At 37.6% G+C, this 26,982-nt stretch overlaps 1 protein-coding gene across 4 annotated transcripts in view; it reads right to left on the bottom strand.

The window, feature by feature from the left end:
• LOC126236930 (obscurin) overlaps positions 1-26,982 on the bottom strand; it is a 681,004-nt gene that overhangs the window by 115,525 nt on the left and 538,497 nt on the right. For all 4 annotated transcript variants that reach the window (XM_049946608.1, XM_049946610.1, XM_049946611.1 and 1 more), the window contains 2 exons: positions 2,870-3,055; positions 2,477-2,714 (listed from right to left, as the gene is read on the bottom strand). In XM_049946608.1, coding sequence (XP_049802565.1) covers positions 2,477-2,714; positions 2,870-3,055 — 424 coding nt within the window. The remainder of the gene's footprint in view (positions 1-2,476; positions 2,715-2,869; positions 3,056-26,982) is intronic.

The following is a 26,982-nucleotide window of genomic DNA, read 5'->3' as shown; positions in this document are numbered from 1 at the left end:
TGCAGAATACGAGCAATGGAAAATCCACATGCACATCAACTGGTACCACTTCATTCTGCAAAGGTGACTGTGGTTCAGATTAATAGCATCGTTTATCATAGGGCCATATTTTTTTGAGGAGATGAGTCTTGCAGGTCCTGTTACCTGTACTGTCATTGGTAAACGCCCTGAGAGTCTTTTGCACACTAATGTCAATCCACCCCTTCAACAGAGTGGATGAGTAGGTAGGATCATTTTTATGCAAGATGGCACGCCTCTGCACAGCCAGTGAAGTGGCTGCCGTAGCAGTATATTTGAAATGCTAGCATTATCAGCCATAATTTCCCAACAGCCTGGAGGTTCACATCATCTGATTTTAAACTGTGAGGCTTCTGGCTATGGGGTTATCTGAAAAATTCTGTGTTCAATGTTCCAATTATGAAAGGAACTGAACTGAAGGCATGCATTGCACAATGCTTTCTGAACATGATGCTTGAGACACTATGGTCTGTTGTGAAACACGCTATATCTCAATTTCAACTTCTGGCAGAAAATGTTGGACAGCACATTGAACATATCTTGTGCCAGTTTCACAACAATAAGAAACCAATGTTAGTTTGCTTATCATGTGATTTTTGGTCCCAGGACAATTAAGAATCAATTTAATTATGTTTTGCTTGTGGCTTTTGGCCCCAGGACAATTAGAAACTACTGTCATATTGTTTTTTGTGTGCTTTTTGGCCTCAGGACAATTAAAACAGATTTTTCCCGTCCAATGTGGTGTGATCTTGTCATTGTGGATGGGCATATGCCTAACTGTTGACTACTGAACTTCTGCAATCAAGCACATTGAACATTAGAGATGGTATAATGTGTAACTCAAACCATAGAAGCAGTTCATCTGTTACTTGTAGCCGACCCATTTATGTTAAGATGTATATTGCACCATCTACTTGTAAAATTTTAAACTATTAAATTTTTTTTGTTCCATGATGTTTACCACTGCATCAATAAAAGCTGTTCAAATTTGACATAATTCTGAGCAGTAGATCTCCTTCTACAGTGTTTTCAAACTGGAACTTTAACTATGGACACCCTGTATTATGATATGGAAACTCCAGAGTGAAAACAATAAGTTAATGTGAGGACAGTCCACCAATTACTTGGCAAAGAATTAAAGACAGAGAGAGAGGAGGGGGGAGAGAGATACAGGATGGTATTTTTTTTTAAAAGAAAGAAACCATAGTAACCGTCAAAACAAGGAAAAAATGTAATAAACATGGGCTCTAACATACATACCATAAGAGCTATGAGCACTTATTCATCTTTGATACTGTTGAGAAGAAGAAGAAGAAGAAGAAGAAGAAGAAGAAGAAGTGCAGTACACACTGGCTCTAAATTGCATACTTATTCAATAGAAAGGTGATGTTCCAAAACAGAAAAGCTGAACAAGTGGTCATAGCTCTTAAGGTACACAAAGCACGTGTATACTGAACATTTTTCCCTGTTTTGGTCCATACTACCTCCTCCCAAAACATGGAAAGCAAAGAGCTTACAGTAGAATAGATGTGTTTCACATTAATGAAGATGAACAAGTGCTCATAGCTCTTGGGTATGCATTTTAGAGCCCATGTTTATTGATCTTTTTTCTTGTTTAGATTGTTGCTAACACCAAAACTCAAAATATTTGCCACTTTTTAAAACATCCTGTATGTATACATTTCTGTAATATAATGACTGTTTTTCTTTCATGCAGTTCCCATGTCCTAAATGTAATTATTTAAGGATAACCACTTTGCACAGCCACTTAAAACAAGAAATGAAGATAAGGTTATGCTCTCATCATTTAAGTTATATACTCACATCTCCAAATAAATATCAATGATAATCTATAACAAATTAAAATGTAAGAAAGAATATTCAAAGCTAGGTGCATAGAAAAATGCTACATAACATCATGCTTTAAAGATGCTACTACTCAATAAGAGTTTGAGCATGATCTAGTTCATCATTATTTTCTGTTGCTGAGGTAACAAAAAAGTCACACTTACTAAAATACTGCTGCCTAACATTAGCTATAGTTTTATACTAATGAACTTTGTTACACATTTAATGCATCTCCTGTACCCTGATCATATGATCAGTAAATGTACATTATGAGATAAATAAACAAATAATAAAATATCACTGCCTTGCCCCTTACCACTCACCTGTATTCACTTATTCACTATTGAGACATTCTGCTAATGTTGGTACCTAAATGATGTATCACCATCTTCATTCTTATCATATATTTGTGACATAATTTCAAAAAATTATGACTACATACCACAGTTATTTTTCATTCACAGCAATGAACATTTTTCATGTAGTCTATGATACATCTCTGTAAGTTTAACTGAGCAGAACTTCCATGTGATGAACGAATATGCCTATCATTCAAATATCTGTTTGGTATCAAACACAGAGACTTGTCACTTTTCTAACATCACTTTACCTTAATTCTGCTGGAAGCTGTGAGAGGTTGCCAATCTTTGTACCACTTTATTTCAGGATATGGTACTCCCGTGACCCTTGCTTCCAATCGACCACTTTTCCTTAACATAACAATTGTTTCCTCTGGACGTTTTATGAATGTAGGATATTCTGCAATATCAAGCCGAACTCGCTGTCTTGCTTCACCATGTTCATTTGTGGCTACAGCTTCATACATCCCTACATCACGATCTAACATCCTTCAATCAAAGAAATAAAATAATAATTAATGTTAAAACATTTCAAGTGCAATCACTTTTAATGGTATTAATCTCATTACAATATTAACTGATATAATAACCTTTAATATGTAACAAAATTTGAGAGGAATAATTAAAAATACACTTTCACTTACCGATTAATGAAAAGCGTAGCTTGTCCATTCCGTGTGTAGCTGCTGTCGTACCGTCCTCCCATTTCTATTATTTCATCATTGAAGTAGTATGTCATTTTGGGCTTAGGATAACCATATACAAACCAAAATAAATTGCAGTTATGATTTTTGATACCATATTGGGTATCATGCTCTTGTCGAAGGAATCTGTAATTTTGAACAATAATCGTTAATTAATTTTCAATTTAAAATAAAATGAATGACTGCAATATTTGAACTATAACTGATTTCATGCTATCTGTAACTTGTAATTACATCACAATGAGAATTTTCAAGCACTACTAACAAAGTCATTGGTTAAAAGTGAAATAAATGTTGTCCTTTCTTTGGTACAGAAGAATATATCTTTTGGTTAACAAGGAAGATGTGGTGTGTGGGATAAAGTAGATCAGAATTCAACAATCAAGATTTAATCACCAGAGTTAGGAAAGTCTTTCCAGAGAATAAATTCAGAAATTTCAGTGACATTTGTGAGCCAGAACAGTTAAGCCAAAAAACTGGCAAAAATACTGCAGTACTGTGAAGACTATATTAACTCACTTGGACCAGTAATAATAAAAACATGTCTATCTCAGAAGGCTAAACGATGGCAAAATTACTTGAATATATTGAAATTAATTAATACATCTGAAACTAGACAGCTGATAGTAGATATTAAATCAAAAACATCAAAAAACAAGAAAGAATAATTCTGGAAAATGAATTTCATTGGAGAAGAAATAAAAGCAAATCTATCAAGTTGTAGAAAATATCACAGTTACAATAATGAAGCAACAATTACAATTTTATGGTTTATGTAGAAAATATCACAGATACCATAATGAAGCAACAATTAAAATTTTATGGTTGCTTAAATAGAAGGACTATACCAAGAGACTCACAAAGGAATTTAATTATAAAAATATCAGACTTCTAAAAACATAAAAGTTATAAACACAAACATACACACAAAATTCAAGCTTTCGCAACCAACGGTTGCTTTGTCAGGAAAGCTTGCGAAAGATTGAATTTTGTGTGTATGTTTGTGTTTCTATCGACCTGCCAGCGCTTTCGTTTGGTAAGTCACATCATCTTTGTTTTTAGATATATTTTTCCCACGTGGAATGTTTCCCTCTATTATATTCATAAAAGTTATAAATTTAACAAATTTGTTGGAACCCCATCGACAAGCTAAGGGTGGACATAAAAATGGAGGATACACGGTTAACGGATCAAGAAGTAGTGAGAGAGACGGACAGATAGATAGATAGATAGAGAGAGAGGGAGAGAGAGAGAGAGAGAGAGAGATAGTTCAAATGTGCTCCTGGGTTGGGCACAACGAATAAAAAAACAAAAACAAAATCGCAAGGTGGACTGATGCCGATGCCAAAAATTGTACAAAACTGTCTTGGGAAGGTACATTTTCTAAATGTACTTAGCTGGGAAACATAAATTAAAATAACAGTAAAATCTTTAGTGAAAGGAGGATTGGCGGAAAACTCAAGGTGAAATAATTAGGTCAAGGTCACTGACTGAATCTTACAATCCTCTGTTCACAAAGCCAGTATCAGTTATTAGCAAATAATGACCACAATGTTGTTTGTATAAGAATCCATGGCCAAAGAAGTAGGTCAAGGTCATTGACTGAATCTTTGGCGTTTCCCAAATGATCAGATATATACTGAGAAACAGTCCAAATATCTGGAGGCATGTAATGAAGATGTCATTATTGGCATAAATAGCATGTTTATGTCAATAATCTGTTTAATATGATAGGAATTTATTTTTGAAGTGATTTTGAACCTAGTGCCTTTCAAAGAAATCTTGTGAAAATCATTTTTCGGTTCAGAGGCAGTAATGATATCAACGCATTAGATGAGTAGATTGTTGGCTTCCTAAATGATCATACCACACCAATAGAATGTTTAAGTTATAGGCAGGCAATTTTCAGTAATACATTTATGGTATGTATGAATCCTGTAATGCTCATGCAAATATACAAACGCGATTTTTCTCAAGCAAAATAAAATAGAATGTATATTTCTATCATCTAGATATGCTACCAAGTGAGAGGGCAAATTGCTCCAGCCTTAAACAAGGATGTGATGTGTCTTTGTCCTTGGCTACTCTAAAATCTGGAAATTAAATCCAGATAAAATTATTTAGCATGGGAAGACACTTCCCTAAATCATCAAGAAGAATTATAATGAACTGAAATATGACTATATCCCAAAATCTATATTCATAAGACTTTATAAATCAGTAACTGGTGGCTCTGATCACAATAACATTCAGTCAAACAATAAGATAATTATTTTTTCACAGAGTATTGGGCCCAAATGAAAGACTGTGTCCTTTGTTGAATGCTCTCCCTAAGATGGGTTAGGCAGCTGATTCCAGGAATGAATTTGTAACTTTTGCTGATTGTAAGGGTGAGGATGTTCTGGTATTCTTTGTAGTCTTATGTTGAGAACATTGCCCCATTGCTTTTAAGTCTCAAAGATTCCGCACTTATCAGTCAGGAGGTTAGTTTGAGCAAGAGTGGTGCTACTTAAAATTCTTGGCTCATGAACATTAACCTGAGTACAGAACAGAAACTGATTTTATAGCACAATTTTCTTAAATAGCTAGGGAAATTGTGTGAAATGGATATTTACAAAATTTTATTTATGAGGAAACTTAGGGTCGGTTTTTGATTCATGGGAAAAACTATGAACTAATTGTGGTTTATCTACAGGTGTCATCTCACTTTAGTACCATATCTTTTATATAACTGACTGAATGAGTGTAAGGTAGGAGAGCACCTTTTCTTAGATAACTCTCACTGATAGATTTTTCTATAATTTTATTCCATAACTATAAATACACATCCAACAAAAGATTTAACTGAATCAGAAGTTTTGCCATGTCTGAATTTCATAAGTCACTATATGAATTTAGATGAGGTAACATGATTAAGTCTGGATGCAAAATCAGGCAACATTTGAAAATCAATGCTTAATCACAAATGATGTGATACCATCTGAAGTAGATTAAACAGTGCTTTAGGCTAAGGGTATGTCACATGCTCAGTTATGGGGCCACAGGATTCCATGATTGTGTGTTGACACTAGCAACTTGTAGGCAAGAACATCCATGAAGTTGACAAGTATTTGCTTTGTGAGTAAGAGCATGTACATTACTTTCCCCACCAACTATCTCTGAACCCTGACAGTTAGTTGATTGGTTGATCTAAGCACTGTGGATGATGTAGTGAGTAACTGCTACATCAGGATATAAAAATGCTGTAATAAATATACAGTTATCATAGGTCATCATCTTTAGTGGCACTGTCCCTACATTGACCCAAGGGTGCATCAGTGTCAATGCAAAAAGTCAGGTGTAGCCACTTAAGTATCTTCTGCTAATGTTAACTAAGACCTGCATGAAAGTATACATTTTGTTTCTGGTCTAATATCTAGGCGCTCAGTCCGGAACCGCGCGACTGCTACGGTCGCAGGTTCGAATCCTGCCTCGGGCATGGATGTGTGTGATGTCCTTAGGTTAGTTAGGTTTAAGTAGTTCTAAGTTCTAGGGGACTGATGACCACAGCTGTTAAGTCCCATAGTGCTCAGAGCCATTTGAACCATCTGATCTAATATGTATGCTATGTTAAACAAACTGAAATGTAATTGTGTCATGGATTAACAAATCCTGGAGGAGTATGTATTATGAAGATTAGAGACACCCTACAATATACGAGAACTTCAACACTTTAGCAGAAAAAATGTAAATGACAAGAAGAACTTAACATTATGTATCACTACAAGTGTTTAATATCTTAAGAGAGCTGATACCAAATATCAATACTGAATTGCATCTATTGCCCATGTGATCAGGTCTGAACAAGAATTAATAATCATACTTCACGAATCAAACAGTAGAAACTCCAGGTTGGAATATCAACAAATATTAGCAAAAGTATAGGTTGCTACTCACCATAAAGATTGAGTTACAGACAGGCACAATGAATAGACTGTTACACATTATATCTCTCGGCCACAGCCACCTTGAGCAAAGAAAATACACAAGTAAGCACACCTCACACACACACATGGCCACTACCACCAGCAGTTAAATCAGAATCTGTTTGAAGGTTTCAGTGGTGGCAGCCATGTATGTGTGAGGTGTGCTTGGCTGTGTGAATGTGTGTGTGTGTTTTTATTAGGGAATTTTGGCTGCTGTGAAGCACAAGTATTCTCAACAATCACATTTCATGATGCAGTTATAGAAACTAAATCAGTATGCTTCCTTCATGCTTGCATTTGTGCTCTAACTGGATAGTGATAATCTGCATTTTGCAAGGGACACAGTCATGTGCTGTTTGATTTTATGTGTTGATGTGTAGAGAGCGTATTTATCAGACAGTAGGAGAAAAGTGGTTGTATCCTGTTACAGTTGTCATGGTTGTAAAGAAATAAGCAATGTCCAAGTATAATCAGATAACAGCATCACTTGTCTGTTGTGCTAAATGACATTTTCAGAAGAGATGAAGAGTTTCCATGCACATTCCGTGAAGAAGATTTATCACCATGCAGTAATTCTGACAAAGCTCCGCACTTTTGTGTAGAATGGTGGATTTAATTCTTGAACAATGTTTGCAATTAAAAATAGATATTAGTGTAGGATACTTTATAAAATCTGCACTTTAATCAAAATGTTAAAATATTTTCTACAGGAACTCCAGAGTCAAGTCTAATTTTCTGAATGATGTTCTGTGCCCTAGACAATCTTTTAAAACAGCTGTTTGCCATTAGATAAATATAAGAAAGGAAACTTAGTATGTTTGACATTAAATTAAAGCAGCACTCTTTAAATATTTCATCTAAGATAAATCTGAAGTTTTGAAAATTGGAATGATAATTAGAGCTTCCTTCTACCATTTGAATGTGTGAAATACGTTTAATGAGTGTCCATAAGCAAGAACATTCGCCCTTAGCTTCCTTTTGCTTCCTTACATATCAATGTGTGAAATACACTGATGAGCCAAAACATTAGGACTACTGCACATTGTGAGACTGAATAGCAACTGTTGGGATCACTGGCAGGTGATGCAGTAAGAAAAGTATAAGTGGAACTGAGGCAAGTGGGAAATCATTCTAGCAATGATATGGTTCACAAATGGGGAAACTCACTGACATAATGGAGTTTGACAAAGGCCAGACTGCTGTGCCCTGGAGTCTGTGAAAAACCATTTCAGAAATGGTGAAGCTGACGAGGTGCTTGCGTGCTACTCTCATGAGTATCTATGGAAAGTGGTTAAAGGACAATGAAACACAAGTAGGTGATGGGGTGTTGAACGTTCACACCTCATCACAGAATATGGATATCAGAGGCTTGCTTGCTCTGAAAAGCAGGCTACGCAGGAATTTGGGTCAAATTTGATGGCAGAGTACAATGCTGATGCAGGTAAAAGGGTTTTGGAATGCGCTGTTGAACATGAGGCTCTGCAACAGACAACCCCTATGTTGACCCAATGACATTATCAATTATTACTGCAGTGGGCATGGGATCATTGATATTGGACCACGAATCAATGAAAACATGTCACTTAGTCAAGCAAATCATGTTTCCTGTTACACCAAATCGATAGTTGTGTCCACATATGACACCATCCAGGTGAATGACTGCTCAAAAATTCTCCACGAATGTACAGTGAAAAACAAGTTCTGAATACATCAAAGTATAAGATAAAGAAGGCTAAAAAGTAAAACACACTAAGTTTTATTTCTGTTAAATACTGGATAATACACTAACAGTGTTGATTAAACTAAGTATCACCCATTTCAGTCAATTCTATACCTTTTATATGTTCTTTTATCCTGACCTTCCTCTCCCCTATCCACTCCATCAAATAAATCTGGATATTTTTGGTGATTTCTGTTTTACTAGCTTTAGGCAGAAAAATTATGTAGTACTTACATTTTCATTGTCTTACAGTAGGCTTGGTTATTTCAGTAAAAAATGGTATGTTCTCCAACAATAGCTTCCCGTTAACAATTATAATGCTGAATGAACAGTTCATGGGAGTACTGCTAGTTCAACACATAGAACCAACAGTACACCTGCAAACTGTTCAATCAACTAATAAACCGAGATAAAAAGAAGAACCGCAATTAACATTTTTATTTATATGGTTAAAACATGATTTTTTACGCTTGGTGTCACATTATATTTTGTTAATTTTTTCATGTGAATAATCCTAATTACTTTTCCTTGACCAATGAGTACAATTTACTTAATGTATAACAGCTATTCTGGAATCACATCTGTGTACAATATTAAAAAAAGAAAGAAAGTGATGAGACTTACCAAACAAAAGCGCTGGCAGGTCGATAGACACACAAACATACACACAAAATTCTAGCTTTCGCAACAAACGGTTGCTTCGTCAGGAAAGAGGGAAGGAGAGGGAAAGATGAAAGGAAGTGGGTTTTAAGGGAGAGGGTAAGGAGTCATTCCAATCCCGGGAGCGGAAAGACTTACCTTAGGGGGAAAAAAGGACGGGTACACACTCGCACACACACACATATCCATCCGCATATACACAGACACAAGCAGACATAATGTCTGCTTGTGTCTGTGTATATGCGGATGGATATGTGTGTGTGTGCGAGTGTGTACCCGTCCTTTTTTCCCCCTAAGGTAAGTCTTTCCGCTCCCGGGATTGGAATGACTCCTTACCCTCTCCCTTAAAACCCACTTCCTTTCATCTTTCCCTCTCCTTCCCTCTTTCCTGACGAAGCAACCGTTTGTTGCGAAAGCTAGAATTTTGTGTGTATGTTTGTGTTTGTTTGTGTGTCTATCGACCTGCCAGCGCTTTTGTTTGGTAAGTCTCATCACTTTCTTTCTTTTTAGATATATTTTTTCCACGTGGAATGTTTCCCTCTGTTGTGTACAATATTAGATTTATATGCTCCATTTGTAGTCTACAAAGGCATTTTCCACATCATTTTGACTAAAATTGTGCAAGTAATCTATGGAACGTGGAGTTAGGTGGTGAACTATAATATTCTGGCATGTCTTTGGATGTAATACGTCCTTGGCTGACACTTCCACTCTGCCAGAGTGGTCTAGTGCACATCCAATATACCAACAATATGTTGGATTAGTGTCAATATTAAGTTCTAGATCCTTTATATTCTGTGAATGAAAGTTAAAGACAATACATCACACCAAGGGAATGAGAAAGTGCCTCTGCCAATATTGTGTCCAGACCAAAAGTGTTTAAATGGGGCAATTATTATGGCTCTTAACATTCATTAAATAGGCATTGAATCAAACCTGTATCTTCATGTTGAAGAGTAACATGAAAAACTGGCATAAATAAGTGTGACTTTGTAAGAGACTCCTTGTGTAGCCTTTGTAACTTCTCGAAGTTCCTGTTCATTCCTCACTACTGTGACAGAAGACACAGCATTTTTAGCATTATTGTCAATTTCTTTATTTGGGAGGAATTAATCAAGTACTGTTTCACGTTTTGTTGGGAATGTCTTTACTGCTAGTAGTAACAGTATTTTGCAATTATCTTAGCTCTCTGTTGACTGATAGCAACCACTCAGATCTAGTAAGGCAGTACCATGATAAGGCAAAGAACTTAAACTCAAGAGAACAGCACATCAAATCCCTATCGAACCATCCAGATTTACGTTTTGCATGATTTGCCTAAACTGGTCAAATAAATAGTGGGATGGTTGTTATGAAAGGCTTTTGGTAATTTCCTTCCTAATCCTTCCCTAATGCGAGTTTGTGATGGGTCTCTAATGGTGTCACCATCAACGGGATGTTAAACCCCAATTGTCCAATGTTAAGTCCCAATCTTCCTTTCTATTTATATATGATATTTTCGATCCTGAAAGTAAAGTTAGTTGAAATCTATACAGGAGCATCTACTTACCAACTGCTGAAACAGAAACAAGTGGTGAAGCAAGCCAGTCTTCGGGGTAACCTTCCCCATACTCCAGTACCAGTACATAGTTTATTCATTTTTACATTGTTTTTATTCAATTCTTAGATGAAGAAATTTCTTAAAAAGTTTTAAAATCTTGAGAGAAAAAAACCAGTCTCTTCATGTGTGTAATCCCTAGCTATTGTCCAGTTGTTCTTATTTTGGCATTGGATAAGTAGATGCTCTGTCCTAATTCCATATAGAAAGTTTAATATCTAAAAATGTATGAGAAGCAAATTGATATGAATGTTAGTTACATCTACATAAAATTGCAGGTAAATACAATAAGTACAGCAACAGCCCAGTACTGTTGAGTTGCTGAAATCTGGAACTGGGCATCAGCAGTAGATTGACTGTCAAACAGTTTGTTTAAAATTAATTTGCAGTCAAAGAGAAACTCAGTTTTCCAGCATAAATCTGAACACTTGCACTGGAAATGCATCAGTGATAACCTTATCTCTGTGTTTCCATGAAGGGTGACCATCAAGATAAATTTTTTAGGTGAGGGCTCTAATAGTTTAGTTCAGTCATTAACATTGTTAAGTATCTCAAACCCCCTGGGAAAACCTGATAGTTTTCACTATAGTTAAGAATGCACCATTACCATGCAATTCAAGGTTTATATAAACTTTCAGACACCGCCATTGTTTAGTCTGCTCCTATTTCCATGAGAAAGTCTTATAGGATCAAATAACACCAAATAAATGTTGATGAAGTCATATGTGTGTGTTTGGCACTTATGGGCACTCACCGGTAAAGTTATCAGTATCCTCACACTCATTAAAACAAACAAATGTGGCTAAAATACTGAAAATTGTTCCACACTCATGCACTCAAATCGGCCACACAAGTACTCTATCTCATATGCTCCAAAACAATGGAGAAAGAGTAAAAGTAGCTGTGCATGAGATTAAAACACAAGTAAAATGACAAAGGAGGTAAAAGAAAGATACAGGCAAATGTCACTGGCTGACTACTTACAGAAAAATATGGGCGAGCCAGTCGCCCTGTTAACACATTAAAACCATCTCCCTGAAATCTTGGGAAAAATGTTGGACAATTCACAAAACTTTAAAACTCTAACCACATTCATTTGAAAGTTATTTATAATAGATGACAGGTTCACTGCTAAATTTGCCAGAACCCACTGGTCAGAAAATAAAACACAGTCCAATAAAATGTGATAAGCAGTGGTCTGAACACCACAAGCACAACACACTGGAAGGTGCTCTTGATGGAGCAAGAAACCATGCTTCCTATGGCTGTGGTCTATGTGAAGACACGTAAGGAGGGCCTTGTCCCTTTAATGTGGCTGAAAGAGGTACACAATGGCCATGCTGTGGGCTTTACTATATGGAGCTTACAGTCTGTTACTTCCCACCATTCATACACCCATCGATGCATGACTTTGGAGCCCAAAAGCGAGACTATAGCATGCAATGGGATGACACACTGAAATATCGGCAGAGCACAACATGCCTCACTGGCTGCTAGATCTGCCCTTTTATCCCCTGCAATACCCATGTGTCCTGGTACACAGCAGAAAGACATCTCATTCCCCAGTCATTGTAGTTGGATGAAGGCATCCTGGGTATTTTGGACTACTTTATCTGCTGGGTACAATGGTTGTAGAGAGTGAAGGGCACCCAGAGAATTGGAACAGACAAGAGATTTAGCACAGGGAAAATGCCTCGTCTGCTCCAGAGCATACAAGATTGCATATAATTCTGCGCTGAAGACAGTAAAGTCTTGAGGCAGTCGAACCTTGAGGACACAATCCGGGAAAACAAAGAAGCAGCCAACAGAGCCCCCATATTCTATTCTTCTATCACAAGATTTTTTAAATTTATTCTGAGAGGCGCCTATTTGAAACTCCAGTAAATAGCTGCACTGAATATGACATCTACCATGTCAACCACTATAGGTTAAATGTATAACAAAATCATCAGGAAGAAACAACGTGTAAAGAAGTAGGATACAGAAATATTGAGGGGTGGTGAAGTGCTTTTAAAACTCTCTGAGGCTGAAGACACTGTGATGATGAATACTACAGTAGGCAGTGCACCTGAAGGGCATGGACATCCTTAAAAAGGGCAATCGTTGAAGTTGGCCTGACAAATACAAGTAAGAGTAAGCAGCTGCGAAGTAACATTGGGTAACAAAATAAATACTTCAATTGATTAAAAAGAATAAAACATAATTAAATGTTCAATAAAAGAAAGAAATACAGCAATATAAATATTTGAGAATGAAATAAATAGGAAGAGCAAAGATTATAAATTGAAGTGACACATGCAAAATGTGCAGCAATCCAAAAGAAAATGGTTATTGGTACGACAGCTGCAACTTAAAGAAAAGTCAAAATGATTTTTGATGGAACTAGTAGAAAAAACATCAACATTGAGTGTTAAAGGAATTCAACTGATAAACAATGAAAAAGGAACAGAGAGATAAAAAGAGCATTGAAAGCTATTGCAAGGAGGATAAACTGTCTGCCGATGTGATACAAGAAGATATGACTGGCAATTTGGAAGTGGTAGGGGATTCAGTTTTAGAGTAAAAGTTTGGCATAGGTTTTGAAGACTTGTAATGAAAAAAAGCAGAAGGAATAGATAACACTTCTTCAGAACTTCTAAAATTATTGGGGGAAGAGGTAAACAAATAATTATTCAAGTTAGTTTGTACAATATTTGACACTGGAGACACAACATAGGACTTTTGGAAGTATGTGATCCACACAATCATAAAGATAACAAACATAGATATACAGTAACTACCACAAAATCAACTAAAAGTTCTTACATCTGAGGTTCTGACAAGAGTAATATGACAAATAGTAGAAAGGTAAAATGTGGATCAGTTTGGCTTGAATAAGGGTAAAGGTACCAGAGGCAGTGCGGCTGTTGTGCTTGATAACAGAGGCAAGATTCAAAGAAAATCAAGACACTTTCATAGAAACTGACAATGTGTAAAGGTGCAAGTTATTCAAAATTCCCAGAAAAATAGGTGTGAATTATAAGAAATGATGGGTAGTATACAAAATTTTCAAGAACCAGGAGGGAAGAATAATAAAAGAAGGCCAAAAGAGATCTTGGATTAAACTAGACATAAGGTGGGACTCCAGTCTTTCTCCCACATTGTTAAACTTGCACATCAAAAGAAGCAATAATGAAAATAAAGGAAGGTTCAGGAATGGAATTAAAATTCAGGGTGAAAGGATACTGATGATAAGATTCACTTACGGCATTGGTACCCTCAGTGACAGTGAAGAAGAATTACAGGGCATGTTGAAGGGAATGGCACATTCTGAGCACAGAATATGGATTCACAATAAACCAACAAAGTTTAAAGTAATGAAGAGTAGCAGAAATGATAATGACAATAAAGTTAGCATCAAAACTGGAAACCTTGTAGCAGAAAAAATGAATGAATTATGCTACTTTGGAAGCAAAATAATGCATGATGGATGAAGCAAGGAGGATATAAGAAGCAGACTAGTGCAGGAAAAAAGAGATTTCCTTAGTAAAAGACATCTTCTAACATCAAACAAAGGCCCTTAACTCGAGGAAGAAATTTCTGAGAGTGTACATTTAGAACACAGGATTGTATGGATGTGGATAATGGACTGTATGGGAATGGTAAAAGAAGAGATTTGAACATTTGATGTGTGATGTTACAGAAGAATGTTAAAAATTAAGTGGTCTGATACGTTACAACAAATCCATATAGGAGCAAGTAGGACTGATGCATCAAGAGTTCTGTACACATTTAATTAAGTGTATAGATAGTGCATCCATCCTTAGAATTGAGAATCTCAATGATTGTTGCCTATTATCGATATTTATACTGGTCAGATATCAGTCTCAGGTATTCCAATACTTTAGAGAATGTTTTAATTTTTAAGTTTAAATTTTTTGTGTGATTTTGCATTTGCTATTGTAATTTTTCATACACTTTATTTATTTTGGAGTTGTGCAATCCTGCATCAGTTACCAGTATTATTCTGATTTGAAACATTACAGATGATGTATGTGCAGTAGATATAGACTGTCAGAGCGGTAGTTGGGCTGCCTTTTGCATAACACAGCTACATGGAAAAGGTGTGGTTTTCACAGCAGTTTGCTATATGATTCTATATACTAATGAAAACTAGATCACAATCCTTAGAGTAGTGTCCGAGATTTTTGACAAGTTAATGACTGGAATGTAAATTTTGAATAGCAAAAAAAATATTTTTATGTGATCTAATTACAAATTAACTATTTTCGGATTTTTCCTTTAATTGTACTGTGAAACCTAGCTTCTTGCAAAATTTCATGACTAAGTCAGTGGGAAGTACCCTGTAGGTGTTGATGTGTGTTTGCAAGTAAGAAAAAAATTGCTTATCTTTTGATTACATTGAGTTAGAAGCTTAAACATTTTACACCACCAAGGGGTAACAGACCTTGACATAAGTTTTAACTTGATACCTCTTCCTGTTTGTGATATAAAAGAATCTGAACAGTCAGACACACAGACTCACTGTGAAGTGATCCTATAAGGGTCTCTTTCTCACCAACTGACATACAGAACCCAAAAAATGAGGAGTTTTGACCAAAAAATTGGTGAGGAAAGGAATATGTGGAAATCACTGACTAGAACAAGAGACAGTATTTAGGACACATGTTAAGACATCAGGGAATAATTTCCATGGTACTATAAGGACCTCTAAAGGGTAAAAACTACACAGGAAGACGGTGATTGGGACATATCTAACAAACTATTGTGGATATTGAGTGAAGTGCTACTCTGAGATGTCAGAAATATGGCAATGGAATTCAGAAGAACTGAAATAACCGGAATATTCTTCAAGCTCAAAGACACAAAGTGACCTGACCTGGTGGAAATCCCAAACACTTGAGCAGGACTAAAGAATGGGTCCTATTAGTCATCTTAATGTGGTCTACTTTACAGGTGAACCACACTTCCCTAAAATTTGCATCATAACTGGAATTGACCATTTGCCTTCCCTACTACCATCCTTACATGCTCATTCCATTCCATATCACTTTGCAGTGTTACACTTAGCTATTTAATCTATGAGCCTGTGTCAAGCAGTACATACTAAATGCTGTATTCGCACATTACAGGGTTGGCTTTTGTACTCATCGGCACTAACTTATGTTTTTCTACATTTGGATCAAGCTGACACCAACTAGAAATTTTGTCTAAGTCATCTTTTATCTTCCTACAGTCAATCAATGATGACATATTCATGTACACCACAGTATCATAGGCGAACAGCTACAGATTGTTAGACAACCTGTCCATATGGTCATTTACATATTCAAAGAATAAGAGCGGTCCTATCACATCTCCCTGGGGCAGTATTGATGACACCCTTGCCTCTGGTGAGCACTCACCATTGACAACATACTTTTATTACTCAAGACCTCTTTGAGCCACTCACATATTGGGGAATATAATCAGTATGCTCGTACCTTCATTAACTGTCTACAGTGAAGCACCATTTCAAATGTTTTCTGGAAACCTAGGAATATATAACCCAGCTACTGCTCTTCATACTTGGTTTGCAGGATGTCAAGTGAGAAAAGGGCAAGCTGAGATTCACACAAGTGATGGTTTCTAAATCCATGCTGATTTATGGGCAGAAGCTTTTTCTGTCTCAAGGTAATTTGTTATATTTCAACTGAGGATATGTCCTAGAAATTGGGAGTAAAGCAATGTTAAGTATATCGATCTGCAATTCTGTGAGTCCATTCTTTTAATCTTCTAACATAAAGGAGTCACTTGTACTTTTTCCAGTCACATGGGACCCTGCACTGGGTGAGAAATTCATGAACCATGTGATTTACATCCATCCTTAATGCACTTACTCAGCATATAATTCTCCAGAGTGCAATTTACAATCCATTTAAAACTGGCCCATAATTGCTCTACATCCATCACATTGGAACTGCATGATATTCATTCACTCTGTAAATGGGATGCCAACAAAAGCTTATATGCTCTTTCCATCAAAAATATTCTCCTACCCTTCTTGATGCATTTATTAACTTTAGTATCAATCATTACTATGATGATATCATCATCACTAATCCCTGTGTCTATACTGACGCCATCAATAGGTCTGTTTGGAGCTCGAAGGTCCAGAACATTTCCATTGCATGTGGGCTTTTGAAGTAGCTGATCAAGACACCCAGCTGAGTTCCTGTAACTTATTTGAAGATGTTCAAAAGTACTTCACAAGACTGGCTGTTTATACCACCTGCAATGAATCCATAGACATCCCAGGTTGAAGTCATCTCCTACTACTTTGCATGAACTAGGTATTTCCATGCTACTGAGTGTACTTTATTCGAATGATTCTAAAACTGTCATGGAAGAATCACGTGGGTAATAAAACATCCAATAACTAATTTAAGCCCAACTAGATCTATTATATGTGTCCAAATTACTTCAAAGTCAGACTCAGTATCGATCTCAACAGACACAATATTTTTGTCGACTGTAATGAACACTCACCTTCCTAAAGCATCTAATCTCTCTTTTTGACATGATCCACACTTCACTAAATATTTCAGAGCTTTCTACTTAGGGATTTCCAGCCAGCTACCAGTTCCAAAAATAATTTGAGTGCAGCAGGTTTCTTGGAGGGCAGTAAATTCAGAACTTCGTTACAAATACTTTGACAATTTACTGTTAAAATTTTGACTGTCAAAGCATTTTTAGTTTTTATGCAATCTGATTTTGCTCTCTGTATATCAACTGGTAAGTGTTCATCAGAGGACCTCAAAACACTGTTTGGTCTTAAAAAACCACATGCACTTCAGAAATACTCTGCTAACCATGTAACTGTTCCTTCGTGTAGTGCATCCCTGACCTATCGAGGGGAATCCTTCAGTTCTTCACATCCATAAAGCAGGTCCAGAAATCTGCAACCAACAGTGTCACAGAACTGACAGAGCCTCCAGTTGAGACCCACCACTTGGCGCCAAAGCAAAAGACTGATTCTGGGAATGATATTGCAAAACGTGAGTTCTGCTTGTACCACATGCACGTGGCCAGCTGTCTTTACCACTTATGCCACCCACCTGCATGAACTAAGGATGGCCTCAGCACCCAAGCAACATTCATCATTGGTGTATGGATGAGGCTCAACAGCCAGGTCCACATACACACTCTATTTCTAGTGTCGTGAACATATTAAAACCCATGTTAACCCTATGGTGAGGGCGGATACACAGTATCAGGTACACTGAAAAGTGCTTCAAAAGCAAAGCCCGAAGATGAGGAAAAGCAACACCTGAGGTATCCCATGCGACAGGCCAGAGTATTTCCACCACTATACCCTGAGGCAGTGGCCTGAAGATGGCTGACAATGGCCAATACTGTCTTCAGCTGTTTGTAACTGTGGCCAGATCATCCTCCAGATTACTGTATTCTGTCCAGAATGTGTGTTTGGTCTTCAGTCCAGAGACTAGTTTGATGCAGCTCTCCATGCTACTCTATCCTGTGCAAGCTTCTTCATCTCCCAGTACCTACTGCAACCTACATCCTTCTGAATCTGTTTAGTGTCTTCATCTCTTGGTCTCCCTCTCTGATTTTTACCCTCCACACTACCCTCCAATACTAAATTGGTGATCCCTTGATGCCTCAGAATATGTCCTACGAACTGATCCTCTCTTCTAGTCAAGTTGTGCCACAAATTTCTCATCTCTCCAATTCTATTCAATACCTCCTCATTAGCTATGTGATCTCCCATCTAATCTTCAGCATTCTTCTGTAGCACCACATTTCGAAAGCTTCTATTCTCTTCTTGTCCAAACTATTTATTGTCCACGTCTCACTTCCATACATGGCTTCACTCCATACAAATACTTTCAGAAACGACTTCCTGGCACTCAAATCTATACTCGATGTTAACAAATTTCTCTTCTTCAGAAACGATTTCCTTGCCATTGCTAGTCTACATTTTATATCCTCTCTACTTCGACCACCATCAGTTATTTTGCTCCCCAAATAGCAAAACTCATTTACTACTTAAAGCGTCTCATTTCCTAACCTAATTCCCGCAGCATCACCAGATTTAATTCAACTACATTCCATTATTCTCGTTTTGCTTTTGTTGATGTTCATCTTATATCCTCCTTTCAAGACACTGTCCATTCCTTTCAGCTGCTCTTCCAGGTCTTTTGCTGTCTCTGACAGAATTACAATGTCATAGGTGAACCTCAAACTTTTTATTTCTTCTCCATGGATTTTAATTCCTACTCCAAATTTTTCTTTTGTTTCCTTTACTGCTTGCTCAATATACAGATTGAATAACATCGGGGATAGGCTAGAACCCTGTATCACTCCCTTCCCAACCACTGCTTCTCTTTCATGCCCCTCGACTCTTATAGCTGCCATCTGCTTTCTGTACAAATTGTAAATAGCCTTTCACTCCCTGTATTTTACCCCTGCCACCTTCAGAATTTGAAAGAGAGTATTCCAGTCAACATTGTCAAAAGTTTTCTCTAAGTCTACAAATGCTAGAAATGTAGGTTTGCCTTTCCTTAATCTAATGTCTAAGATAATTCGTAGGGTCAGTATTGCCTCACGTGTTCCAACATTTCTACAGAATCCAAACTGATCTTCCCTGAGGTCGGCTTCTACCAGTTTTTCCATTCATTTGTAAAGAATTCGTGTTAATATTTCGCAGCTGTTGCTTATTAAACTGATAGTTCAGTAATTTTCACATCTGTCAACACTTGCTTTCTTTGGGATTGGAATTATTTTATTCTTCTTGAAGCCTGACAGTATTTCGCCTGTCCAGAATATCTTATGAATATGATGTTGGTTCTAAAACATCTTGCAGACATATCTTTAAAAGGTTTGGTATTTTGACAGCTGATTAATAATAAACAAATATGCTACTGGCCATTAAAATTGCTACACCATGAAGATGACGTGCTACAGACGCGAAATTTAACCGACAGGAAGAAGATGCTGTGATATGCAAATGATTAGCTTTTCAGAGCATTCACACAAGGTTGGCGCTGGTGGTGACACCTACAACGTGCTGACATGAGGAAAGTTTCCATCTGATCTCTCATACACAAACAGCAGTTGACTAGCGTTGCCTGGTGAAACACTGTTGTGATGCCTCGTGTAAGGAGGTTGATAAAGGTTGGATTGTAGACTATCGTGATTGTGGTTTATCGTATTGCGACATTGCTGCTCGCACTGGTCGAGATCCAATGTCTGTTAGCAGAATATGGAATCGGTGGGTTCAGGAGGGTAATACGGAATGCGGTGCTGGATCCCAATGGCCTCATATCACTAGCAGTCAAGATGAAAGGCATCTTATCCGCATGGCTGTAATGGATCGTGCAGCCACGTTGTGATCCCTGAGTCAACAGATAGGGATGTTTGCAAGACAACAACCATGTGCATGAACAGTTTGATGACATTTGCAGCAGCATAGACTATCAGCTCAGAGACCATGGCTGCAGTTACCCTTGACGCTGCATCACAGACAGGAGCGCCTGCGATGGTATACTCAATGGTGAACCTGGGTGCACGAATGGCAAAACGTCATTTTTTTCGGATGAATCCAGGTTCTGTTTACAGCATCATGATGGTCACATCCATGTTTGGCGACATCATGGTGAACACACATTGGAAGCGTGTATTTTTCATCGCCATACTGGTGTATCACCCAGCGTGATGGTATAGGGTGCCATTGGTTACATGTCTCGGTCACCTCTTGTTCGCATTGACGGCACTTTGAACAGTGGACGTTAAATTTCAGATGTGTTATGACCCATGGCTCTACCCTTCATTCAATCCCTGCGAAACCCTACATTTCAGCAGGATAATGCAGGACCGCATGTTGCAGGTCCTGTACGGGCCTTTCTGGATACAGAAAATATTCGACTGCTGCCCTGACCAGCATATTCTCCAGATCTCTCACTAACTGAAAACATCTGGTCAATGGTGGCCGAGCAACTGGCTCATCACAATACGCCAGTCACTACTCTTGATGAACTGTGGTACTGTGTTGAAGCTGCATGGGCGGCTGTACCTGTACACTCCATCCAAGCTCTGTTTGACTCAATGCCCAGGCGTATCAAGGCCGTTATTATGGCCAGAGGTGGTTGTTCTGGGTACTGATTTCTCAGGATCTATGCACCCAAATTGCGTGAAAATGTAATCACATGTCAGTTCTAGTATAATATATTTGTCCAATGAATACCCGTTTATCATCTGCATTTCTTCTTGGTGTAGCAATTTTAATGGTCAGTAGTGTATACTCCTTAGTATAGTATCAATTTCAAGTGGCTCAATGGTATGGTGCATGTCCTTCAACTGGATGCCACTTCAGCAGCTTGCTTGCCCCTAACATACCACAGTCGTCCCACTGAGAAAAGGGGGACCTACAGTTTAACACTGAATCTCAACCAGGTGTCGTTTCTGGTGAATCCACTCATAATCATTGAGAGGTGAGTGCTAGGTTAAAAGCAAACTGAAAAATCCTGGGTATGACCAGAATTCCTTCCTGCAACCCTTCAGTTTCCAGGCATGTGCTTTACCACTAGATTACCATGACCAACTATTAATGAACTTTGTCAATTTTTATTTAAAGTATAATAACTTTTGCCCATTTTTATTCACTACATTTTAAACATTACATACCTATAATGCAGAGCATGTAGCAGAAGAGGAACAGATTTGTGTCATGGAGTGCATAAACCAACTGGGCAGACTTACTGTACAGGGTTATTTAACATGACCTTTGACACAAGTTCCTAATGTCTGTCATCATCAACACCACCTCTGTCTGTGAGCTCTAACATGTTGTGCAAGATCTTATAAAGTGAAGCAACGATATTTTTGTTGATGACTGTATTTTGAAGTTTTGAAGGATGTCAAAAAATGCAAATGGAAATCTCAAAAAGATATAGAGATACACAGAGAGAGTGCTGTAATTTTAGCTTTGATATAATCTTTACAAATGCCCATGCTCTTCATAGTGAATGGACAAAAGATGTAGAGAATGAAAACCGTCATGATGTTAAGCTACTGACTGACAGTGAAGGCAATAACAATGAATCACAGTTCTATGTTCAAACCAGAAAGTACCTCATCACCTTACGTAGGTGGGGAAAGAAATTTGAAAACTAATAAATCTGTTGTCATGAGAAGATACAGATAAATACAAGTACATCTTCCAGTACACAATCACTGCTAAGATATTGTAGATTACCAAGCCTGATCACAGAGCAGGAATTGGAAACCAGGAGTGGAACTTTCTAGGCTTACAATGATGATAAGAAGTGAGAATGTATAATTCTAAAAGGACAATGATGCCATGAATTATTCACACAAATGACAAAGACAAGACAGACTCACCAAGCAATGTTACTTGGAAGGTTTTAAAACACACCCAGCAAGTGAAATGTTGTCGAAAAGGGTTTAAAAATAGAGTCCTAAACTGGTTTCATAATAACTTAAATTCAATTACAAGTGATCATTTTTGTGTTGTGCACTATATTAAGAAAACCAATATATCCAATTTCATGATTTATTGCAACACTATGATTGTTAATATAGAAATTTCTGATACATATAATACGTTGCAGCATGTAAAAGTAAGTACTAAAAAAATTGTGTAAGCAGAATTTAGCAGTTCCAAAACGAATTTTCACTCTGCAGTCGAGTGTGTGCCAATTTGATACTTCCTGACACACTAAAGCTATGTGCAAGACTGAGATACCCAGGCTGGGAATTAGAATTTAATACTCTCTTCAGCTATCCAGCAAAAGTCATACTTTATAATTGAATTCTGAAAATAGCCTTTGACAAACAGGAATTTAACACCACTCATTCTTCTTCCATATGGCTCATTTGTCAAATCACACAAATAAAATAACTAAACTTCTAGATTTTGATTTAAGTTGATAAGAATATGAAATAAAAGCTCTTCACAGAGATTTTCTTTTATTACTGAGTTATTTGTAATAGTGAAAACTGGATTCTCTGTTTCTCTCTGTTTGGGGAAGTTCTCTTTTTCAGTCAAATTTTTGGCTCAAAAGGCAAAAATATGTTTTTTTCATGCTTCTAAATTTTTTAGAATAACTGTTTTTCATTTTTTTCATGGTATTCCCCAAATGAAAAGCCCCAGCTTTCATGCTGATAACCAGTTGCCTATATTTCTGTGATGTCTAATCATATAGTAGTGGCTTGATATTACAGAACAGTTTTTTGTATGAGGTTTAGCACACCCAAGCTCAAAATAATGGAAATTGCAAAAATTTGTGAAGTTAGTAGCTGCAGCGAGAATGTGATGACAGTAGCAATTAATAAAAAATATGAGCAGAAGATAACTGAGGATTTAGAACAGTAACACTGAAGCAGGTAATTTGTATAACAACAACACACAGCCACAAAATAAGAATACAAAGAAAAAAATCATTAAATAGTAATTATTATTACTATTATTATTACGAGGGTCAGTTTTAAAGTAAGATCCAATTTGTAATGGAGTAAGAGAAACTTTATATATGAACATAAGTTGTATCACAAACTACAATATGCACATTTTTTCACTTTTCAACATAGTTGCCATGAATACTTAAACATTTATCAAGTCATGGTACCAGCTTTTGGATCTCAGCAGCAAAGAACTCTGCCGCCTGACCATCAAACCTGTTAGTAACAGTTTCTTTCAGCATGTCATCATTTTACAAGTTCTTTCCACAAAGAAATTCCTTCAGTTTTTGAAACTGATGAAAGTCTAATGGATGTAAGTCAGGGCTGTATGGTGGATGATCCAGTCATTCCCAATGAAACTTGCCCAGTTGCATCTTTGTTCTTGCCGCAATGTGAGATGGATGTAAGTCAGGGCTGTATGGTGGATGATCCAGTCATTCCCAATGAAACTTGCCCAGTTGCATCTTTGTTCTTGCCGCAATGTGAGGCAGAGCATTGTCATGAAGTACAACGATGCTGCTAGACAGCCGTTCCCGTCAGCGATTTTGAATAGCACACCTAAGCTTTAATAATGTTTCACAGTACCTCTCAGTATTTATTGTCATTCCTCTTGGCAAAAATTCTAATAGAAGAATGCCTTTCTGATCCCAAAAAACTGTGGCTATGATTTTCCGTGCTGAAGGTTCTTGTTTGAATTTTTGTGGTTTTGTTTTGGGATTTTGAATTATGCTACTCACTGACTGATGTTTATTCTCTGGAGTGCACTGTGTAATCCATATTTCATCACCAGTCACAATGCTACTCAAGAACTCATCACCATCCTTGTGATAATGTTCCATAAAGAATGTGCCATTCGCTTCGTTCAGTGTTTGTCTGTCAACGTTTCCGGCATCCATCTCACACACAATTATTTTGTTGTTGTTGTTGTGAAGTTTGTCACAAACAATATGAAAAACCACTGATCTTGAAATTTGTGGAAATTTCTTATTGAGCTCGTCAATAGTGAAGTGCCCGTTTCGGCGAATTGCCTCATCAACTTTTTGTGTAAAGTCTTCATCAATGATAGTAGGCTGCCTAGATAATTCTTCATAGTGAACATTTATCCTTCTTTCATTAACAGCCTCTACCATTTATGCATACTTCCATCATTCATTACACCTGTACCATAAACTTCAACTAGCTGCCATTGAATTCAGCAGGACAAAATTGTTTTGCATTTAAGAATCGAGTAACCGAGTGTGCTTCACAATCAGCATGATTACTGAGTAACATGGTGATAAACGAAGCAGTATAACCATAGAACCAACACTGGCAGAAGCATCAAACATAATGACGGTGAAGTGAGAGACTGACCAAGAGTGGCCGACCATGAATGGACATCACGTGACAGGATGCACAGAAACGATGCGCCATCAATTCTTACTTTAAAAATGACCCTCATATGTAAGTAAGGGATATTGCAAGCCTGAGGTACATTCACAGGCCAGATAGAAAATTATGTTAATAGCAGGTAGAACGTCTCAAAACATATTAATAGACAGAAAAAATCAGAGAGAGAATATACGCAACAGAATAAATACATGTAATAATATAATAGTAATAATTGACGGAATATCTGTAATAAGTTGGTTGCACACTAGAAAGACTAAAGTGTTCAACCAAATGAAGGAGAATGTTTGAAGTTGGCCCTGAAATGAAAATAAGACAATTATCCTGAAAAGATTAAAAACATAGAATTATTGTAAGATTTAGTTGTTTGTTGTATAGAAGACTATAAAAATAAAATCAACACTGTCAAGAAATTTGAAAGGGTGGGATTGTGCAAAAAAGTTGAATTTTTAAAAATTAAGAAACGAAAACAAAGGTTGCAAATATTATAGAAACAATTTTTCATTAATTCTGCATAACAACAGAATGGAAATGATAGATTGCTACACACCACATAGAGGATGCAATGAGTTGCTGATAAGCACCATGAAAAAAATGCTAGAAATATTCAGGTTTTGGACAAAGTCCTTCTTCAGAAGTTCAAAATTCTCACACGTTCACACAAGCACAGCTCATACACTCATGGCCACTGTCACCTCTGGTTACTAAGGCTTGACTGCAACAGCATCTGAGATGAACAGCAATCTAGTGAGGTGGGCAGTGATGGAATGGAAAAGGTATGGCACAGGGAAGGGAAGGGATAGCAGGTAGTGGTGGGGGAAGAAGAAGAAGAAGAAGATGATGATGATGTTTGGTTTGTGGGGCACTCAACTGTGTGGTTATCAGTGCCCATACAAATTCCCAACCTTTGCTCAGCCCAGTCTCTCTGCTTTCGTGAATGATGATGAAATGATGAGGACAACACAAACACCCAGTCATCTCGAGGCAGGTGAAAATCTCTGATCCCACCGAGAATCGAACCCAGGACCCTGTGCTTGGGAAGCGAGAACGCGACCACGAGCTGCGGATAGGGGGGAAGAGTTAATACTGCCTGTGGGAGTGTGCAGGCACATGGTGGGACATGATAGGGCTGCTAATAGGTGCAGCATCAATAGTAGTGATGCAGGGGGGGGGGGGGGGGTGAGGAAAGAGGTAGAAAGGAAAGAGAAGACCAGTAGAGGTAGGGGGGGATTAAGTAGATGTGTTGGCAAAATAGAAGGTTATGTGTAGTTCTGGAGTGGAAGCAGGGAAGTGGTAGGTAGGTGGAGGTCAGGAGTTATCGAAGGTTGAAGCCAGGGGCATTAGGGAAACAAAGGATATGTTGCATGGAGAATTCCCACCTGTATAATCCACCACATAAAAACTGATCAGACCTTATAATCCTACCTGGCAATAGAGGCTCCACTATTGTGCTAATGAACTGCAGCAATTAACTGGTGGAGGTACTATGCCAGCTGTCAGATGTGTCCATCAACAAACTCTGCCTGGTGACTCTGTTCCAGAAATTCACCTGGTCCTCCAGTCCCTCCTGACATCCTTAGGTCCTCCCAGAGTCTCTTTCTTGAGTCTCTCTCTCTTCTTACCTCCATCACTCTTTGCACACCTACTTCCCACATGCTTCCTGAAGCAAATAACCCAACCACACAGGACACAACATTGTGGTTCGTTCCTGTGCCACCCACAAAGAGTATCACTGTCCTTGAGGATCAATAAGCTTCAGTCTATCACCTGTAACATATCCTTCTATATAAAAGACACCAACCATTCCCTCCAGTGACTTCACAGTTCCTGGTTCTTTACCACCTGCTGCCTTAGTTGAAGCTGTCAGTGTCAGCTCCCTCTTCACTAACACACCCAATGACCATGAGCTTGCTGCTAGTGAACACCACTGTTCCAAACACCTGACTGACTGCAATCCTACAACCATCTTCCTAGTCATCATGACCAGCTAAATCCTCACATACAATTATTTCACCTCTGAAGGCATCACCTGCAAACAAATCTGCAGTATACCAAAGGCACCCCATGGCACCATCGTATGGTGACTAATTCATTGGCTACTGAGAGGAGTCCTTCATAATCACCTAGAATACCAAACTCTTCTCCTGGTGCAGATTCACTGATGACATATTCACGATCTGGACCAAAGGTGAACACATTCTAGCCAAATTCCTCCAAAATCTCAAACTTGCTCCCCCATTTG

This window comes from Schistocerca nitens, chromosome 2 (assembly GCF_023898315.1).
Source record: "Schistocerca nitens isolate TAMUIC-IGC-003100 chromosome 2, iqSchNite1.1, whole genome shotgun sequence".
NCBI classification, from domain to species: domain Eukaryota; kingdom Metazoa; phylum Arthropoda; class Insecta; order Orthoptera; family Acrididae; genus Schistocerca; species Schistocerca nitens.
The sequence above is the reverse complement of the archived record's forward strand: the minus strand, read 5'-3'. Positions and strand labels throughout refer to the sequence as shown.